The 16490-nt window shown below is 25.9% G+C and overlaps 1 protein-coding gene across 1 annotated transcript; it reads right to left on the bottom strand.

Moving 5' to 3' along the window:
* Window positions 1-224: 224 nt before the first annotated feature.
* On the bottom strand, window positions 225-8951 carry LOC145847897 (calcium-binding protein 39-like). The gene is made up of 8 exons (XM_082953754.1): window positions 8812-8951; window positions 7495-7659; window positions 4846-4967; window positions 4571-4739; window positions 3562-3687; window positions 3111-3254; window positions 2537-2686; window positions 225-1293 (listed from the first exon to the last, which is right to left on the bottom strand). Exons 1-8 carry the CDS (start codon window positions 8926-8928, stop codon window positions 1270-1272), a joined length of 1017 nt encoding a protein of 338 aa, XP_082809880.1. The 5' UTR covers window positions 8929-8951; the 3' UTR covers window positions 225-1269.
* Between the last annotated feature and the right edge of the window lie 7539 nt (window positions 8952-16490).

Below are 16490 nucleotides of genomic sequence, written 5' to 3'. Positions count from 1 at the left end.
TTAAAATTAGCTTTTATTATCTATAACTCATAATTAAAATTTGTTTTTACTGTAACGCTTTTTTATTTATTATCATGCATTGCATAATATACAGTAGTTATACTATTTTATAAAAAAATTACTATTCCAGACATGTTTACAGAAAAATATTGCCCAATACTTCCGGACAAGTGAATAAGCACGTACTAGCATTTTAATAATTTAGTACAGAGAAATCAAACAAATTTTGTTCTACCATGTTTATTCAAGAAATTGCTGTAGAAAAATTACGTCTAGCAGCTTTGAAATTGTTGTCAATTAACTAAAAGCTGCTCAAAAATTGTTACAAATTAAAACTATTTTTAATAAAAACCTGTGAGGTTTAATAATTTAAAATTCAACTATTTTCAATGCTGCAACAAACTAACATTTAATAAAATCACAAGAAAATGTAATTATAACTTTTTTAAACATGTTTTTATCAATAAATAGAATATGGAGATTCATTGTTTTGTTGTCTAAAACATCAACTTTTCATTTTTATTTTGGACGGTCATTAAAAATGTTAAAATATTTTATCATAAGTTTTAAAAACTTTGTGTTTACTTTTAGCTATTAGTATATGGGTGGTAAAACTCATCGTAAAAGAATAAAACTACTAAGAACACGTGTCTAAAATATATAAATAGTATTTTTAAAGTGTAGCAAGCTCTTGTCTGTACTTTGGTCTCCTTGACATTTAGTGAGACCTTGACATTGAGACTGCCAAAAAAAACTAAAAAAAAATACAAAAAATAATGTTGGAAATAAAATTAAGAAGGCAGGCATTGGATATAACTTACACACAACTTTCAATGTTGTCAATCTAAAAAATAGATTAAAAAAATGCTAACATTAGAGAAAATTTAAATTTCAAGTATAAAGTACTTGTTTTCATTTTATCAACGGAAAATTTAATTCTACTTCTATAAAATATCCTTTGCAATGCAAGTATAGCTTTCAAAAAGCGTTGAGGAATAAAAAGGAAACAAATAGTAATAAGTTGTCTTAAAACGGACAAATGTTTTACATGAAAAATCATTTAAAATAGAGGAAGGATGTAAATAGCGTTTTATAAAGGTTTCTTCAACAACTTTTATGTTATGTAGTTTTAAATCAGTATTTTAATTTTACGTGGGTCATCTAAACTGTTATAACTTAATCACAAGTGTTAGATTCATACCAATATATAGAAATGTGTGAACTTGTTTTCAATTCATGTAGATACCAGGTCTCAATGAAATCCTTCACTCAGCACGACTGTAAATCTTTAATCTGCGTTGAAATTAATATTATTTTTGAAATATTTTGTAGAAAGATATTATAGAAATAGAGTTAAAAACAGTTTTTATAGTTTTGTTTGTTTTACTTTCACTATACATTTTAGTTGATTTGTTTAATTAACACAAACAATACGCTGTTTGTTTATCTAAATTAAAAATGCAGTGCTTATAATATCTTTTGTTTTGCTTCAATGTGACAAAAAATTACAAAAAAACATACAATATTTAAAACTAACGAGCCCACAGAAACAAAGAAGTGAACAATATATTAGTTGAATATTTAGTGAATGACATTAATCATCCAAAACAAGTTTTACAATTCAAGCATCATAATTCACTATGTGAATTCAACAAAAAGGAGAACTAAACCACTAAACTAAATATTTATAAAGCACATATGCTGCTTTGACGCGTAATTACTAGATTTTAAAACATTTATAAACATGTTTCTTAAACTAAAATGTTTTAGCTATAATACATTTCAATAGCAATTCGAAAACTTAAACCTAACTGTTTTGTATTAGGAAATAAAAATTAATGCATGATTATCTTAATAAAATAAAACAGTTTGTGAAAAGCAAAATCATTTAGTTATTTAATTGAGTCGTATTTAATTAAACCTAAGTAACAAATTATGCTGTAAAACTGATAACTTAGCGTTGAAAATAAATTTTGGTTGCATCCTTTTATACAAAGAAATCAAATATATGACATTAACAATTATTTTATACATCCTAAATAATTATATTACTTGCAACGTTCGAAACAGTTAAATAATATTTTACCAATTCACGGCATATAGAAGTGTGACACTGAAATGTAAACAAAAGTTAACTTGCTTAAAGTTTATGTGCGCAAAAAACTATCATTGATACGTCACAATGAAATATCTTTCACGTGTGTTAAATGGAAATTTTGTAAACAACAACTGAGTAAGTGAATAAAAAAACAGCTAGACGAAGTATTTCAAAACGAAAACGGTTCGATGCTAACCAAATAAGCTCTTCAATTGCCATCAAAAATAAATTTCTAAACGCCCAACTACTAATAAATATATAAATAGAAGCAGTTTCTCTTCAACGCAGCTTTAGTTGAAGCGCACATTGAACTGTGCAAACAATATCGCTCCGTTTTAGAAAGCGCTATTCGCGGAAGTAATAAAAACGAACATATTTATCGTATGCACACTGAACAAACTGGATTTTAGTTACTTTTTTTTAATATTAATGTTCAACCTGCTTGATGAGGTAGGCTTTCTCGTCGTTGAACTGGTCGTCGTCCGCTCGCTCGGTGAGAAAGTTGGACAGGAACTCGATGAGCTTCGCTTTGTTTTTCAGCAGAATGTCCAGGATGGGTTTCGTTTTCTTCGGGTTCGCCACGAACACCTGTGGTGCGACCACGAAATCAAGTTCACTTTCAATCGAAATTTTTCGCATCGGTACTTATAATACTACGTTACGTGATGGTTTGAATAATTGATTTATACAACAAAATTTAATTTAAAAAATATATACTTTTGCAGAAAACTTGTTACAGGTATTTTCATCAGGTACTTGAATAAAATCTAAAAAGACCTCAAATACCTGTTTTGAGCACGAACTTAAACTTCCAATTAAAATATTTAGCATTTTATTTTGTAAATATAAGCTATATAAGAAGTGAACGAAATAATTAGTTTGAATAACTAATACGCTCAGAGTTTAACTTTCTTGATCAATACTTTTTTTAATTACAAAAACCTTGTGATGTAAATAAAACTAATAACTAAACAACTTTTGAAAACAAATATTTAAAAGTTTAACAACAAACTTTGAAAACGTGGAAGGCTTCGAACTGGATGTTTTTGCTTGTAGCCTTTAAATTGTTCATCATCATCTTCAAATTGTCCGGCTGGCTAATGTACTTTTGCATGATGGAAAAATTGTGCCTGTCCAGTAGCAATTCTCCCAGCAACTGTTGAAATTGTACTTTATCTACAAACTAAAACATCAGTTATTTTATGACAAACATTTTTATGTTGGTAAAACGATCATGTTTGTGGAACGTAATAAATCGATCACGAACTTTTTAGTCAATAAAAGTTGATAGTTTTTTTTTGTTATTTAAAAACTTAAGTAAGTATTTTTGTTTTATTATATTGTTTATACGAACGAAACGTTTCATTTTTTTTAAATCAAGTTACGCGTTAGCAAAATGAATCTAATTTAACTTGTTCTGACCGTCGGCAAAACTTAACGCATTCACAACAAACGCAAACTACCTTGAGCGACTGGCGCTTCGTCACGTAGTTGTTGGAGTTGAGCAGGTTGACGTAGTGGGCGAAAAACTTGTCGTAATTTTTCAACAGGAAATCAGCCACCTGGTTCTTGTTGCAAGTGAGCGCGCTCTGGTGAAACAAAATTTTCAACAATATTAAACTTTTCAAAGAACGGTAAAAAAGAGTTCGCGTGTTTAATCAATTTTCAACTGACAGAGTTGACTCTGATTAATTGAAACTAAGTCGGGGTCCATAAAATGCAAACAGGTATTTCGTAACTTTCAAGTTGTTGAAACTAAATAAAAACACAAACCAAGGCTAAATGTTTTATAATAGAGCTATGAATAAGCTTTAATCAAACTCTGAATATGAAAAAACATATATAGGCCTGCCAAAAGTTCTGTTTTAAAATGACTATGACATAAACTAGAAAGAATAGTACAGGCTTATTTTAAAGGGATTAAAATTTGGAAAACAATTTAAATTGTTGTTCAATGGTTTAGAATAAAAATTTATTTAGTAATTATCTTACCTAACTGTGCTTCTTTTTATTTTGGCAGTTAATTAATACTATAGTATGTTGAAAAATTAAAAATTACAAAATGCTATTAAACTTACAGATTATATTGATTTTTTTAATATAATTAATGACTAATAAAAATTGATTTATAACTTAAATACAATACATTCCAAAAAAAATTATGATTCAACTTTTCAACGCATAACATTACTTTTTACTAGATAGATTTTTTAAATAACATAGTACAAACCGGTGTTTGCAATATACAAATAGTGTAGTAAATACGTATTTAAGAATATTTGAGAAAACAACATCAACAAATGAAAATGTATTTTCACATTAAACGGTAAGTTTGACAATCTTAATATACTACATACTTCAAGGCTATTTATGGTGAAACCTGTTAAAACCTACTTAGTAAACGCCGACAAACTAAGCTTTCTTTGTAAAACGTACAGCGACGTCACCACACACAAAAACACGCAAACCAACCTTGAACGTGGAGAAGGCGTCGGAGGCGATGTCGAAGGTGGACACCTCGACGAGCTCGAATATCTTGTAGAAGGCGTCCATGTGCAGGAAGTCGGTGTTGGCGGCGTCGTGCTTCAGGTAGTCGCGCAGCATGCTGCCGCAAGCCAGCGCTATGTTCGCGTTCAGGTAGCTGTGGTAATACTCACTATACGAGAAAGTAGAAAGTAAAAAGTTAGGCTGGTTGTTAGTCTTGCAAAAATTAATAAAAAAAAATCGTATGCAAATGAATTTTTTACCTGTTCATCAGTTCGGGAATAAAAGTACTTGAGTTTGCAATCAAGTGTTCAACTGTTGGGTATCTTGTTCCAATTTGCCTTCTTACGAGAATAGAGAAAATTTGAACCCAATCTTTCTTTCCCTGTTAAAAAGTTGTTTGAAAATTTAGATAAAACACGCTTATTAATTTCTTTAAAACTAAAAAAAAAACTTTGTTAACTATTATGAACTATATTTGCTGAGCATAAAATAGCAAGTACAACATAAATAATAACAATCCTAACAACATAATCATTTTTTGTACTTATACTTATTTGTATAATAAATAATTTGATGACTAATGCAGTTCAATACGTAGCATATAGTTATACAATCAAAATAGTATATAAATAAGTGATTAACAAATTATAGCAATAGTAAAAATGTTTAAGTCACTGTTTGAACTACAAAAACTTATGAGTTGCAACCCATTGTACTTGAATCATTAGTTATACTCAATATTATCCTAATCTATTTACACTATTTCACAACTTTACACACAGTATAAATGCTATTCACGTTTGAACTTCCTGTGTATAGTTACACTACTTTTAAAGAGTAAAAAACATGAAAAAAATAAGGTGTTTATTAGCTGCAACTGCATGGGATTAAACATGATTTACCTTTACTTTTCATATTTCAATATTAAAGCTATCACACAATAGCTATTAGTTTACTTTAAGCCCTTAAATTAGTTGTATTTGAAATCTTTGTTTGCAAAATATAGAGCTAAGAACTTAATCTTATGATTTTCAAATAATGATAAATAGATGCTTTTTACTTTTAGATAAGTGTTTTTACTTAAAAGAAAATCCATGAATTTTTTTATACGGGTGCTTGCAATCCTTTCAAGCTAGAAAACAACTTGAGTCTTGAAAATAGCATGATTTAATAGGCTGTTAGTAAAACTAAGTATGCATTATTTTTTTTTAATGTTGTTACATTCTTGCACTAGTACAGTTTTAGAGAACTAGAAATTACAATTTTAATCCTTAAGAACATTGAAAAGATTTTTATGTCTGCAAGGAATGTGTTAGCAAACATTATTAAATTTTTTATATGCCTTGTTTACTACACTGCATAAAGTTACATCATAATACAAACAAGGTTAAATCGTTTATAATTAATACTAGTTGTAAAGCTAAGAATTTAAACTCTACTTATCAACTTTAAAAACAGCTGTTTAAAAAATTATTATATTTTTTAACTTCAAAAAGATATAAGTAAAAATAAAATTACTTTGTAATAAATTAAATAAAACTACATAAAATAGTAAAAAAAAATACAATGTTTGCTAACACACTCCTTGCAGACATAAAAATCTTATCAATGTTCTTAAGGATTAAAATTGTAATTTCTAGTTCTCTAAAACTGTACTAGTGCAAGAATGTAAAACATTTAAAAAAATTACACATAGTTAGTTTTACTAACAGCCTATTAAATCATGCTATTATTTATTTATTTATTAACCAGTGAACTAGTTTCACTAGGATCTTTTGTCAGCAAACGCTTAAATCTATATTTTAAACAGTTATAGTTAAAATTAGTGACATTATCAAGCTTACAAGAACGATTATAGTTTGTGGTTTGAGTGTAACAACAAAACTTTGTATGGAACAATTAAAATATTTAGTTATTCTCACTTGAATTCTGTTTCAATAACATAAATAGCTTTGTCAACTAATATAAAAAGTAAATTTTAAGAGACATATTATAAATGTTATTCAAATCTGACGAAGTATATACAATCATTATAACTGAAAGTTATTCAATATTTCAATACTTTTGAAAACAATTAAGGGCATATGGCGAAGTAAATCACTTTTTTCACGATTTGATCTTATTTTATAGAGTTTTAACTAAAATGCACGATGCTTTTTACAGATTTTAAAAATTCAGAATAATTTTTGAGATATAGCAAGTCAAAGTTGGAGGTAAAAATAGCTTCCTTATGGTAGGTGCAAACTATAATCGCAAAAAAAAAGACTATTTCAAAAAAAGTCTATCTTCTTCTACCTTTTTTGAGATAAATAACTCAAACTTTTAAGAAATTTTTCTTGCACTATTTAAAAAATTCTGTAGGAACAAAAAAAAAGCTAAAAAATAAACAAGAAAAACAGTCTTTTTTTGTTTTTTCTTATAAAATTAATATACTTTAATTCTTTAAATTTCGTTCAGACAGCATTGTCTAAATAATGCAAGGAATATCTCCTAAAAGTTGGAGGTACTTATCTCAAAAAACGTAGGGAAGATAGATTTTTAGTGATTCATAGTTATTTGCTGTTTCAGTTTGCGCCTCCCGTAAGGAACTGATTTTAGTCTCAGAATTTGACAAGCTATATCTCAAAAATTATTTTCAGTTTAAAAAATGAGTAAAAAGCTACTTGTAGCTTAATTAAAACTCAATAAAATAAGACTAAATTTTGAAAAAGGTGATTTACCCCTCTATGTCCTTAAAAAATCTTATTGAATTCCATTTACACTACTGTAAATAAAAATATCGCCTATAATTATATAAAATAATTTTTATACAAATAATTTTCATTTAAGTATATTTAACTAAAAAATCAACTGATAAAAATTGAAAACGAAATTTAGCATTTCGAATAAGTTTTTAAAACAATACTAACTTCAAAGTCCAAGTGTCTGAGGTTCTTCACAACATAGAGAATTATGTCCTCATCATAAAATGTCTGAGCCAACGCAGCAACAGCTTCAGTTTGTGGTGTGTGGTGCTCGTTGCCACACACCATGGTCTTCATTGAACTCATTGTCTTTGCAATTTCTTCCCTAGCCTGTAAAAAACAGGTGGAAATAAATTACAACTGTTATAATCTTTTTTTTTTACTTTGTTAGTCTTCAAAGTCTATAAATACAAACTTCTTGCAATTCATAACAAAGGATGTTTATTAACTTTTAACTTTAAAAACAGTAAAAAACTTACAAATTCTGATTACATTAATTGAAACATTTATCAAAATTTCCATTTTAGTATTTTACATAAATGGTTTAAATGTAACTATATATATTTTTTAATTCATTAGTGTTGAACAACACGGCCATAGAGGTTAAACATTGTTTATTTTTTACAATAATTAAAGTTTTTCTAAATGAAAACTTCAAGTATAAAATAGTAACTAATTTTATAGAACACAAGAAAAAAAATGTTTGTAGACAGTTTTCAAATTAAAATTTTACTAATAAACATGTTGAAATTGTTAAAAATTGCAGGTTTTTTTCAAGATTTCTCAAACTCCAGGTTTTTTTTGCCTTAATTTTCAAATTCCAGGTTTCCAGGTAAAGTGGCAAGCCTGAATAAGTAACTGGTATCTTGATAAGCAAGGTAAAAAAATAAGACTCAAAAAGATTGAAGAAATGAAGTTTTTTTTTTTTAATTGGCTCTGGTAATGTTCAAGCACATATTAAACTAAAGTGATTGAAAAATATTGTTAAGTTTTGGTTTAAATAACAAACAAAATAGAACAAGCACTAAAGTAATGTTGTGGTTATTACTATATTAATAGATATATATTGAATTTTACCACAAGATCAACAACAACAGCATCCAAGACAACCTACAGCCAGTTTCGTCCTTGTTAGGATTCATAAGGCAGACATAGTCCCGGGAAACCGCTGTTGAGTCCTAAAAAGGACGGAACCGGTCATAGGTTGTCTTGAATGCTATTGTTGTTGATTGTTTGGTAAAGTTCAATATTTATTTTTGATATCACAAAGCATCTCAACTTTGTTTATAATGGCCGAAATAAATAATGGTTAGTATTTATAGATATAAATAATGAAAGCGATGTAGGAAATATAATAACACAATACGATTAATAAAAAGTACAAAAGTATTTCGATATTAAAAAAAATTGTTGTTGCTTGTTGAAATGTAACAAAAGTTAAAGTGTTGCAGTTTTTATCATTTCAAAAAAACACAAACTTACTTTATCTTTTTTCTTGTCAGAACTTTCGTCATCAGAAACAACTGCAAGATTAGTTTTCAAAGACTTTACTAACTCACGAGGACTTTTACTACTGCGATTTCTAAACAAGCTTGACATGTTAATAGTTATTTAGAAATATTGATTCTGTAATAAGTTTGTTGGCATGATTACTAAGAAATGTATACTAGACTCTTATACATCTATACATAAAAAGACTTTGAACTGTAGTTTTAAACAAATGCTTCCAAGTGAACATTCCATTTTACTTCAATTAAATTTTTTTTTGAATTTTTAACTTTTATATATGTATCAGGGTAGCCACTTGTTTTAGGTCAAATTTTCTTCAGATTTGAAAAAAAAAAATAATGTTTTCAAATATACATCTTATTTATAACCATTTTTAACATTAAGTTCAAAATGTAATTTTTGATAGATTTAAACTACTTAAACGATACAACATTTCTATTATTTAATCATTTTTTTATTCTATTGCAACCTGTACTATTATTATTCAATCTCTTCAAAGTTTTTCTCACATCATTGTTCAAAATCATTTATGTTGATATATACAGGGTTGCCAAATGTTTTTGGCAAATTTTTTACAGGTTTTTAAAAATTCTTCCACGTTTTTAAAGTACACATTTTTGGGTCCATTTTTAGTTTAAAGTTAAGTTTAAGGTAAGAAACTGTGTTAACTAGTATAAAAATAAAAACATTGGAAAGATACTCAGAGACTACTTTACATGTGTTTTTTAATAAAAAAATTTTTGATGAAGACTAAAAAATTTATCTTTAAGATAGATTTTTTGAGTCAAATCGAAATTTTACTACTTGACACGTTAAAATTGTTAAAAATTCAAGGTTTTTCTTTTGTGAACTTTGTTCAAAATTCCAGGTTTTTTTTTTTAATTTCTCAAATTCCAGGTTTTTACAGGTGTTCAGGTTTTTTGGCAACCCTATATACAACATAAATAGCCATACAATTTAATTAAAATTTGTTTAATTTATATTATTATTCACCAACCTAACTAACTAAATTTTGTTTGAAAATTTGCAACAACTAATAAAAAGTTAAGGGCAGAGGGGGTAAACCACTTTTTTATTTACTTTAGTCTTATATTTTACATATTTAGATAGGTACTTATTACTTTTTACCACTTGTTAAAATTCAAAATAATTTAGATATAAGCAATAAAAATTAGAGCTTTCAATAGGTTCTTTAAGGGATGTGCAAACTCAAGGGAAAAAAATTCACTAAAAACCTATCTCCTCCTACGTTTTTTTAAAACAACTACATCTGTTATATCTCAAAAATTATTTTAAATTTTTTAAATCTGTAAAAACCATCTTGTAGCTTAGTTAAAATTCTATGAAATAAGATCAAACTGCAAAAAAAGTGATTTACTTTCCCCCTATTCCCTTAAAACTGAACTAAAAGTACAAACAAAACAAACTTTTTTGCTTGGACAAATACTTGAGTGTTTTTGCACTTTCCATTTAGTACATTAAATACAAAATTAATTTTTATAATAAATTGATTATATTAGTAAAAGTTAAAATAAACTATTATATTAAGTAAATAAAAAATATAATTACTAGAGAAAATTCTTACTTTTTATAAGCTTTTATAAATCATATTATTAAATTAACTTTTTTTTACATTTTAAATTTAACATAAGTCTTTTAACAGGGTTGTTTAAAAAAAAATTTTACAGACATAAGATTTTTTACAATATTTTTATTTTTTTCAATTTAAATTGGTAGTATAAAAAAGCTTAAACTTTAAATTGTAAATCAGATTTTTTATAATATAAAATTTTGAATCGAATTTTGAGGTATGAAGAGTTTTATAAAAATTTTTTTATAAAAACTTATGAACCCTAATTTAGTTGTTATTTAATTTCACATAATTTAAAAATTCACTAAAAGTGTATCTAAGATTTTGTTTTTAGACTAAGAGACACAAAACTTAATAGGGTTACCACTCTTTAAGGAAAAAAAACTAGCCTGAGTTACATCAAGCTAGCTTTAGTTGACATGAGTTTGTTTAAAAAATTACATATATTATGAGTTAAAAACTATAAAGATAATGTGAATCGGGCTTAAATACCTATAACTAATTTTATATATACTTAATGACTATACAGTTTTTAAGATAAATCTCTTATAGTCAAAAATACTAAATAGGTATATAAACTAGCTTAATATTTGCAACAACAAAAAACTAAACAAGCCTGAGCTTTTTAGAAGTTTTAAACTAGCTTGAGTGTGAAATGTACCTCCTAAACATTATTAAAAATTAAAAATTGAAAAACTATATTTTTTTTAAATTAAAATACGTTAAGGACTTATGGTAAATATTTAAAGTAAGTTTGTTGAAAATTTTAAAAAAAGATAATTTTTTTCTTAAGTATATTTTTGTGTTTAGTTTGTGCATTTTATATGTTTAACTCCAACTTTAATCCCACATTTCTCAAAAAATACATTATATGTATATTTTTCAATGGTTGAAACAGGGTGGCCACTGGTTTTTGTGAAATTTCTTTTATGTTTTTGAATATACACGTTTTTGGGTTGGTGTATAATTAGTATAAAGTTAAGACAAAGGATAAAAACTGTGTTAAGTAGTATAACAACATTGAGATACTGTAAAGATACTTTAGCACATTTTAAGTTTAAAAAACTTTGGTAATGACAAAACTTTTTTATTGATATAATAGATTTCTCTTTTCAAAATAAAATTTTTAAACTTTAACATGAATTTTTTTTTTAATTCCAGTATTTTTTTTCAAATCCTAGGTTTCCTATTTTTTAGCCTAAATTGTCAAATTTCAGGTTTATCTAGAATTCCAGGTTGGGTAGCCACCCTGTTAAAAGTATCTAACAGCCAAATGAAAACTTAAAAACTAAGACAGATCTGTAAAAGGAGGTGGTCCCTACTAAATGGAATTAATTGAATTATAATAAAAAACAGCAGTTGTGAGAAAGTTTAAAAAATAAATAGCTTACAATATATACAGCTACAATAAAGCATGGATACTAACAACTCTAAGGCTAATAAATATAATAGTAAATAAAAATGTTGATAAAAAGTTTAAGTGATACTTACTAGATCTTATTAAGGGCATAGGGAAGTCCACCTTCATTTTTAAAAGTTGATGTTTTCTTTATAGAGTTTAATCTGAGCTATCAGACATTTTTAACTGCTTGAAAAAATTCAAAGTATTTTTTGAGATATGAGCGATCAAAGTTTGTTTTTTTGGTTTTAAAATGATTTGTTTCTAATGGACAGCACAAAATGAAAACACAAAAAAAGACCATTTCACTAAAAATTTATCTCCTCCTTCATTTTAGAAGCAATCTTCTTCAAATTTTCACAGAAAGTGTAACATTAAATTTTAAAAGATTGAATGCAGAATATTTTTAATTTAAAAAATAAAATTTTAATTCTTTTAATTATAAAAGAAACGTTTTCTGAAAGTTTGAGGTCTCTAGCGCAAAAAATGAAGGAGAAGATAGGTTTATAGTAATTTTTTTAATTTCTGAGAAAATTGACCCCAAAAACTTTGAGATCTATATGTTTGTATTGGAAACTTTTTATCAAAATTACAATATCTCAAAAGTTATATAAGATTTTTTAATTCTATAAAAACTGGCTTGTAGTGTGTACTTTAAGCTTTCATATAAGATCCAATGTTATTTTTAGTATTAAAAAAAATGTCCTACCCCCTATGCCTTTAAATGAATTACACTTTTTACACACTAAATCACACTGGTAAAATGTTTTCATCATTTTCTTTTATAAAAAAAGTTAAATAACTTGAGGCCTAAATTCCTGCTAGCTACCTAAGATTTAAGAAAAGCTTTTTGTGGAATGTTGCACAGTATGAATCACTTTTTTGTTATATGTAATAAAAGTATTTGTACTATTTACAAAAACAGAGTACAAATACTTTAATGAATAAAAGAGGACATTAAAAATAGATTTCTGATCATGAACCTTATTTTTGGCTAAATTTCTTCCTATATAGTTATATAAATACTGTTTTATACATTATTTTATGTTATGTAAACTTGAAGTCAAAATAATAAAAATGACACCATAACAAAAGTTTTTTATTTAGTTGAGAACATTATTACTACAAAGTTACAATTCGTATAGTGATTAAAACCTGTATAATACTGAAAATTATTGTGATGTGTTATTTAAATTTAAGTCAATCCATAAAAATAAAAAAGAAATTTAATCTATGAATTTTTACAATTTTGATTTTTGGTTATGCTTAACTTTAGGTGAGCACCAATATCAAGCTGAAATTATAATACATTTGATGTTTCATTTAACCATAATTTTAGGCTAAAAAAAAACAATAATTTGTTTTAAACAAGCTATATAAATGCGTAGTAATAACTAAATTAATATATTAAAAAAATAAATATCTAATTAATACTATTTTACAATATGACATACAATAAAAATTGTTGTATTGATTTAATCACTTAATATTGTAAAACTAAAGGGATTAAATATTTAAGTTATATTAGTTTATGATAAATAAGTTAAATTTTATTCATGTTTTTATAAAAGATAAATTTTTAGCCTAAAATTATGGTTAAATGAAACATCAAATGTATTATAATTTCAGCTTGATATTGGTGCTCACCTAAAGTTAAGCATTACCAGATTTTTATGAAGTCACAAACACTTAGTAGCTAGATCTAAAATTTAATGACATAACATAATGGCCTTCAACAAAAGCTATATAAATTATACACATTGTAAACTTGATACAAAAAAATTCTGGTTTTTAAACAACATTGTCCTGGACAAGACGTTAAAAGGTATCAATAGTGTGCAACTTAATAATCAAAAGGTTTTTTTGTGCACCAGGTCCTAGGACCAAATATTTTGAGCGTATTTTTTGTTGTTCAATAAACTATTCTCTCCCTGATATAACTTATTTTCACAAATTTAAAATATAGATCCAAATAAAAAACCTGTTTACACCCTTTGTACAAACATAATCATTAAGTAAGGTAATTGATAAAAATATGCAAACTCTTACAACTATGGATTGGTGTGGCAAAAGACCTTTTGGTCATCAAGCTACTTTACTCTCTTTAACTCAAGATTATGCTACTTTCTATAGTTTCAGTACTTAAGATACTTTGTTTTCGTAAAACTTCTGTACACTAAATTGCGATTAACTATTTATAAAACATAGAGAAGTGAATAAGTTTTAAAAAAGTCATCAATAGAAAGTATTACAAAACAAGTACGGATAAAACTACTTTTTTTAGTCAAGTGTGAGTAGATGTCCTAATGATGGCAATCAAAACTATAATATTAAAAAACAAAAGCAGCTAGCTGGAACATATACAAATTAATGAAAATAATAAAAACACTAAACTAAACACTAAACATTCCTTTGTATAGTTGAAAAGAGTAATAACATCTTGAAAAATAGAATAACAAGATTTTTTATAGTTCTGAATGTTTCATAAGATTAGTGGCTTAAAAATATAAAAAAAACCTTATGATTGTTATTGTAAATGTTTGTATTTCTTCTCTTTTTTTTAGGTTTAAAAGTAACTGTAACTTCCAAAACCTAAACATAACACTTTGTTAAGCTTTAGGTATTAATTTACACAGTATTTCTTTTCAAAATGAGTTAAATTCAGATAATCTTATTTCAAAATAAACCATAAAATCACCTAATTTAATGGAATTTAGTGAGCTGGCATTTTTGATAATTCAGAATAACCAATGAGAAATGAGTTCAACAGACAATTTGGCATTATATACTGTTTAACTTTTATAAGCATTCACAGGAGCTTTAAAAAACAAAATGGTTTATTCTTGTATTTCTTCTGAACTTATATAGACCAAATAGTTTCGAAGAGACAATTTCAACACATTAAGAACCATCTAATTTATGCAGTTTCTAATGTTTAAATTAGTTTAACTAAACTTTATGCACTATGTAATTTATTGACTATTAAAAAAATTGTAACTGTTAAAACTACACTAAACAGTACTTTTAGAATATTTAATTAAACTTAATAACTACATCAAATATGTATAATTAGGTGTAAAAAATAATTTTATAACTAGTTTGTTTGTTAGTATTTGGTTGAGTTTGTTTTATATCAATATATATTATTTTTATGTATTAATATTTCTTATTCTACAACATTTACAAGTAATGTATGTTTAACTGCGTAGTGCGTACGCAAAAGAATGGAATGAAAATTGCAAACTATTCAAAGTTTACTAAGCAATTAGATCTTTTATAAAATTTATGTTATAGTCGTTTTCATTATTCTATATTAAACTTATGTAAAGCTTATATACACCATATACAGCTCAAAGAAATTTCGCTAATGTCATTAATGTGCCTTTTTTTTTAAATCTTCATGTAACTGGTTTAGGTTAATGTATCTTTAAGTTTAAAGCAGGATTTCCCAAAGTGGGCGGTACCGCCCTCATGGGGGCGATTTTAGTAAGTCGGGGGCAATAACTAGTAAAGAGCGAGAGAATTTTTAAATTTTAAGCAGTCACATAATTTTTACTTTTCCAGCTTGCTATTGAATACTTGACCCTAAGGTAAAACTTAAAAAAAAGCCCTTTCTGTTTGCGTAAAGTATATAAGAAATAAAATTTAAATGCTTAGGACTTCTTTTTTCAATAAAATTGCGTATTTTTATTCATATCTTTTCTCATTTAACAACTAAATAGGTCGTAGATGATTGGAATCCCTCTCACCATTTCATAACCTGACATATGTGCTATTTGGGATCATAAATTGTTGGTAAAAATCTATGTTATCTATTATAAACTACTACTCATGATATTTCCAATTGTTTTTTTTTATAAAGCTACTTAGTTAGACTAAAAAATAAAACTATACTATAGTCAATTTTCTAATAGAATAAAAAAGTTGTTAAAAATTAAAATATATTTTGTTAGCTATGTTTTGAAATCAATATTTTTTTTTTGAGGTTGCACCAGACATGTTATAAAGCATTGTTTTTTAAGGTTATAAAATCCCCGGTAGTAGGAAAATGATACAGTCAATGAAACAACATGTAATAACATTATGTTACAAACAAAATATAACTATTCCTAAAATAAACTAAATGACTAATTTTAAGAATAATTTATTAATAAGAAGTATGAATCCATATAATGTTGGTTTATGTTTTTTTAATTTTATTAAAGGTAAAATAATTAAAAATATTTTTTTTTGGTTATAAAATGTTATTAATCTATGGCTAGCAATTTTTTTGATTAAGAAAGACATGTTTTTTGTGTTTTTGTTATCTTGAGTTGTTATTTATTTATAAATATTAGTAAACTGACAAACATGAGGGTTTATAGCTTAATAATATTTTTATGTGTAAACTAATCTTTAAATGCTTGTTTATGTCACCCTACTTTTATTTTGATTTAAGAAATGTAGATATACATACAAATTTAAAAAAATTAATTAAAAATTATAAAATAAATTAAAAATGATATTTTTTTTCAGATTTCTAGAAATGTAAATATTTTATTTAATGAACTTATTTTAAAGTATTATTTTATCATTCTAAGATTTCATTTACAAACTTGAAGTTACCATTTGACTATTCTAACTTTACTTAAATTTTTATAATCATTATGTAATAAAGTGAGT

Source organism: Thalia democratica, chromosome 1 (genome assembly GCF_965202585.1).
Source record: "Thalia democratica chromosome 1, ktThaDemo2.hap1.1, whole genome shotgun sequence".
NCBI classification, from domain to species: Eukaryota; Metazoa; Chordata; class Thaliacea; order Salpida; family Salpidae; genus Thalia; species Thalia democratica.
This window is presented reverse-complemented; position numbering and strand designations above follow the sequence as displayed.

Excerpts from the sequence above, each read along its gene's own strand:
- LOC145847897 (XM_082953754.1), bottom strand. The coding sequence starts at position 8,928 with ATGTCAAGCTTGTTTAGAAATCGCAGTAGTAAAAGTCCTCGTGAGTTA. Across the intron at positions 3,688-4,570 it reads ACGCCTTCTCCACGTTCAAG|AGCGCGCTCACTTGCAACAA; the intron begins GTTGGTTTGCGT and ends TTGTTTCACCAG. Across the intron at positions 2,687-3,110 it reads AAGCCTTCCACGTTTTCAAA|GTGTTCGTGGCGAACCCGAA; the intron begins GTTTGTTGTTAA and ends GTCGCACCACAG.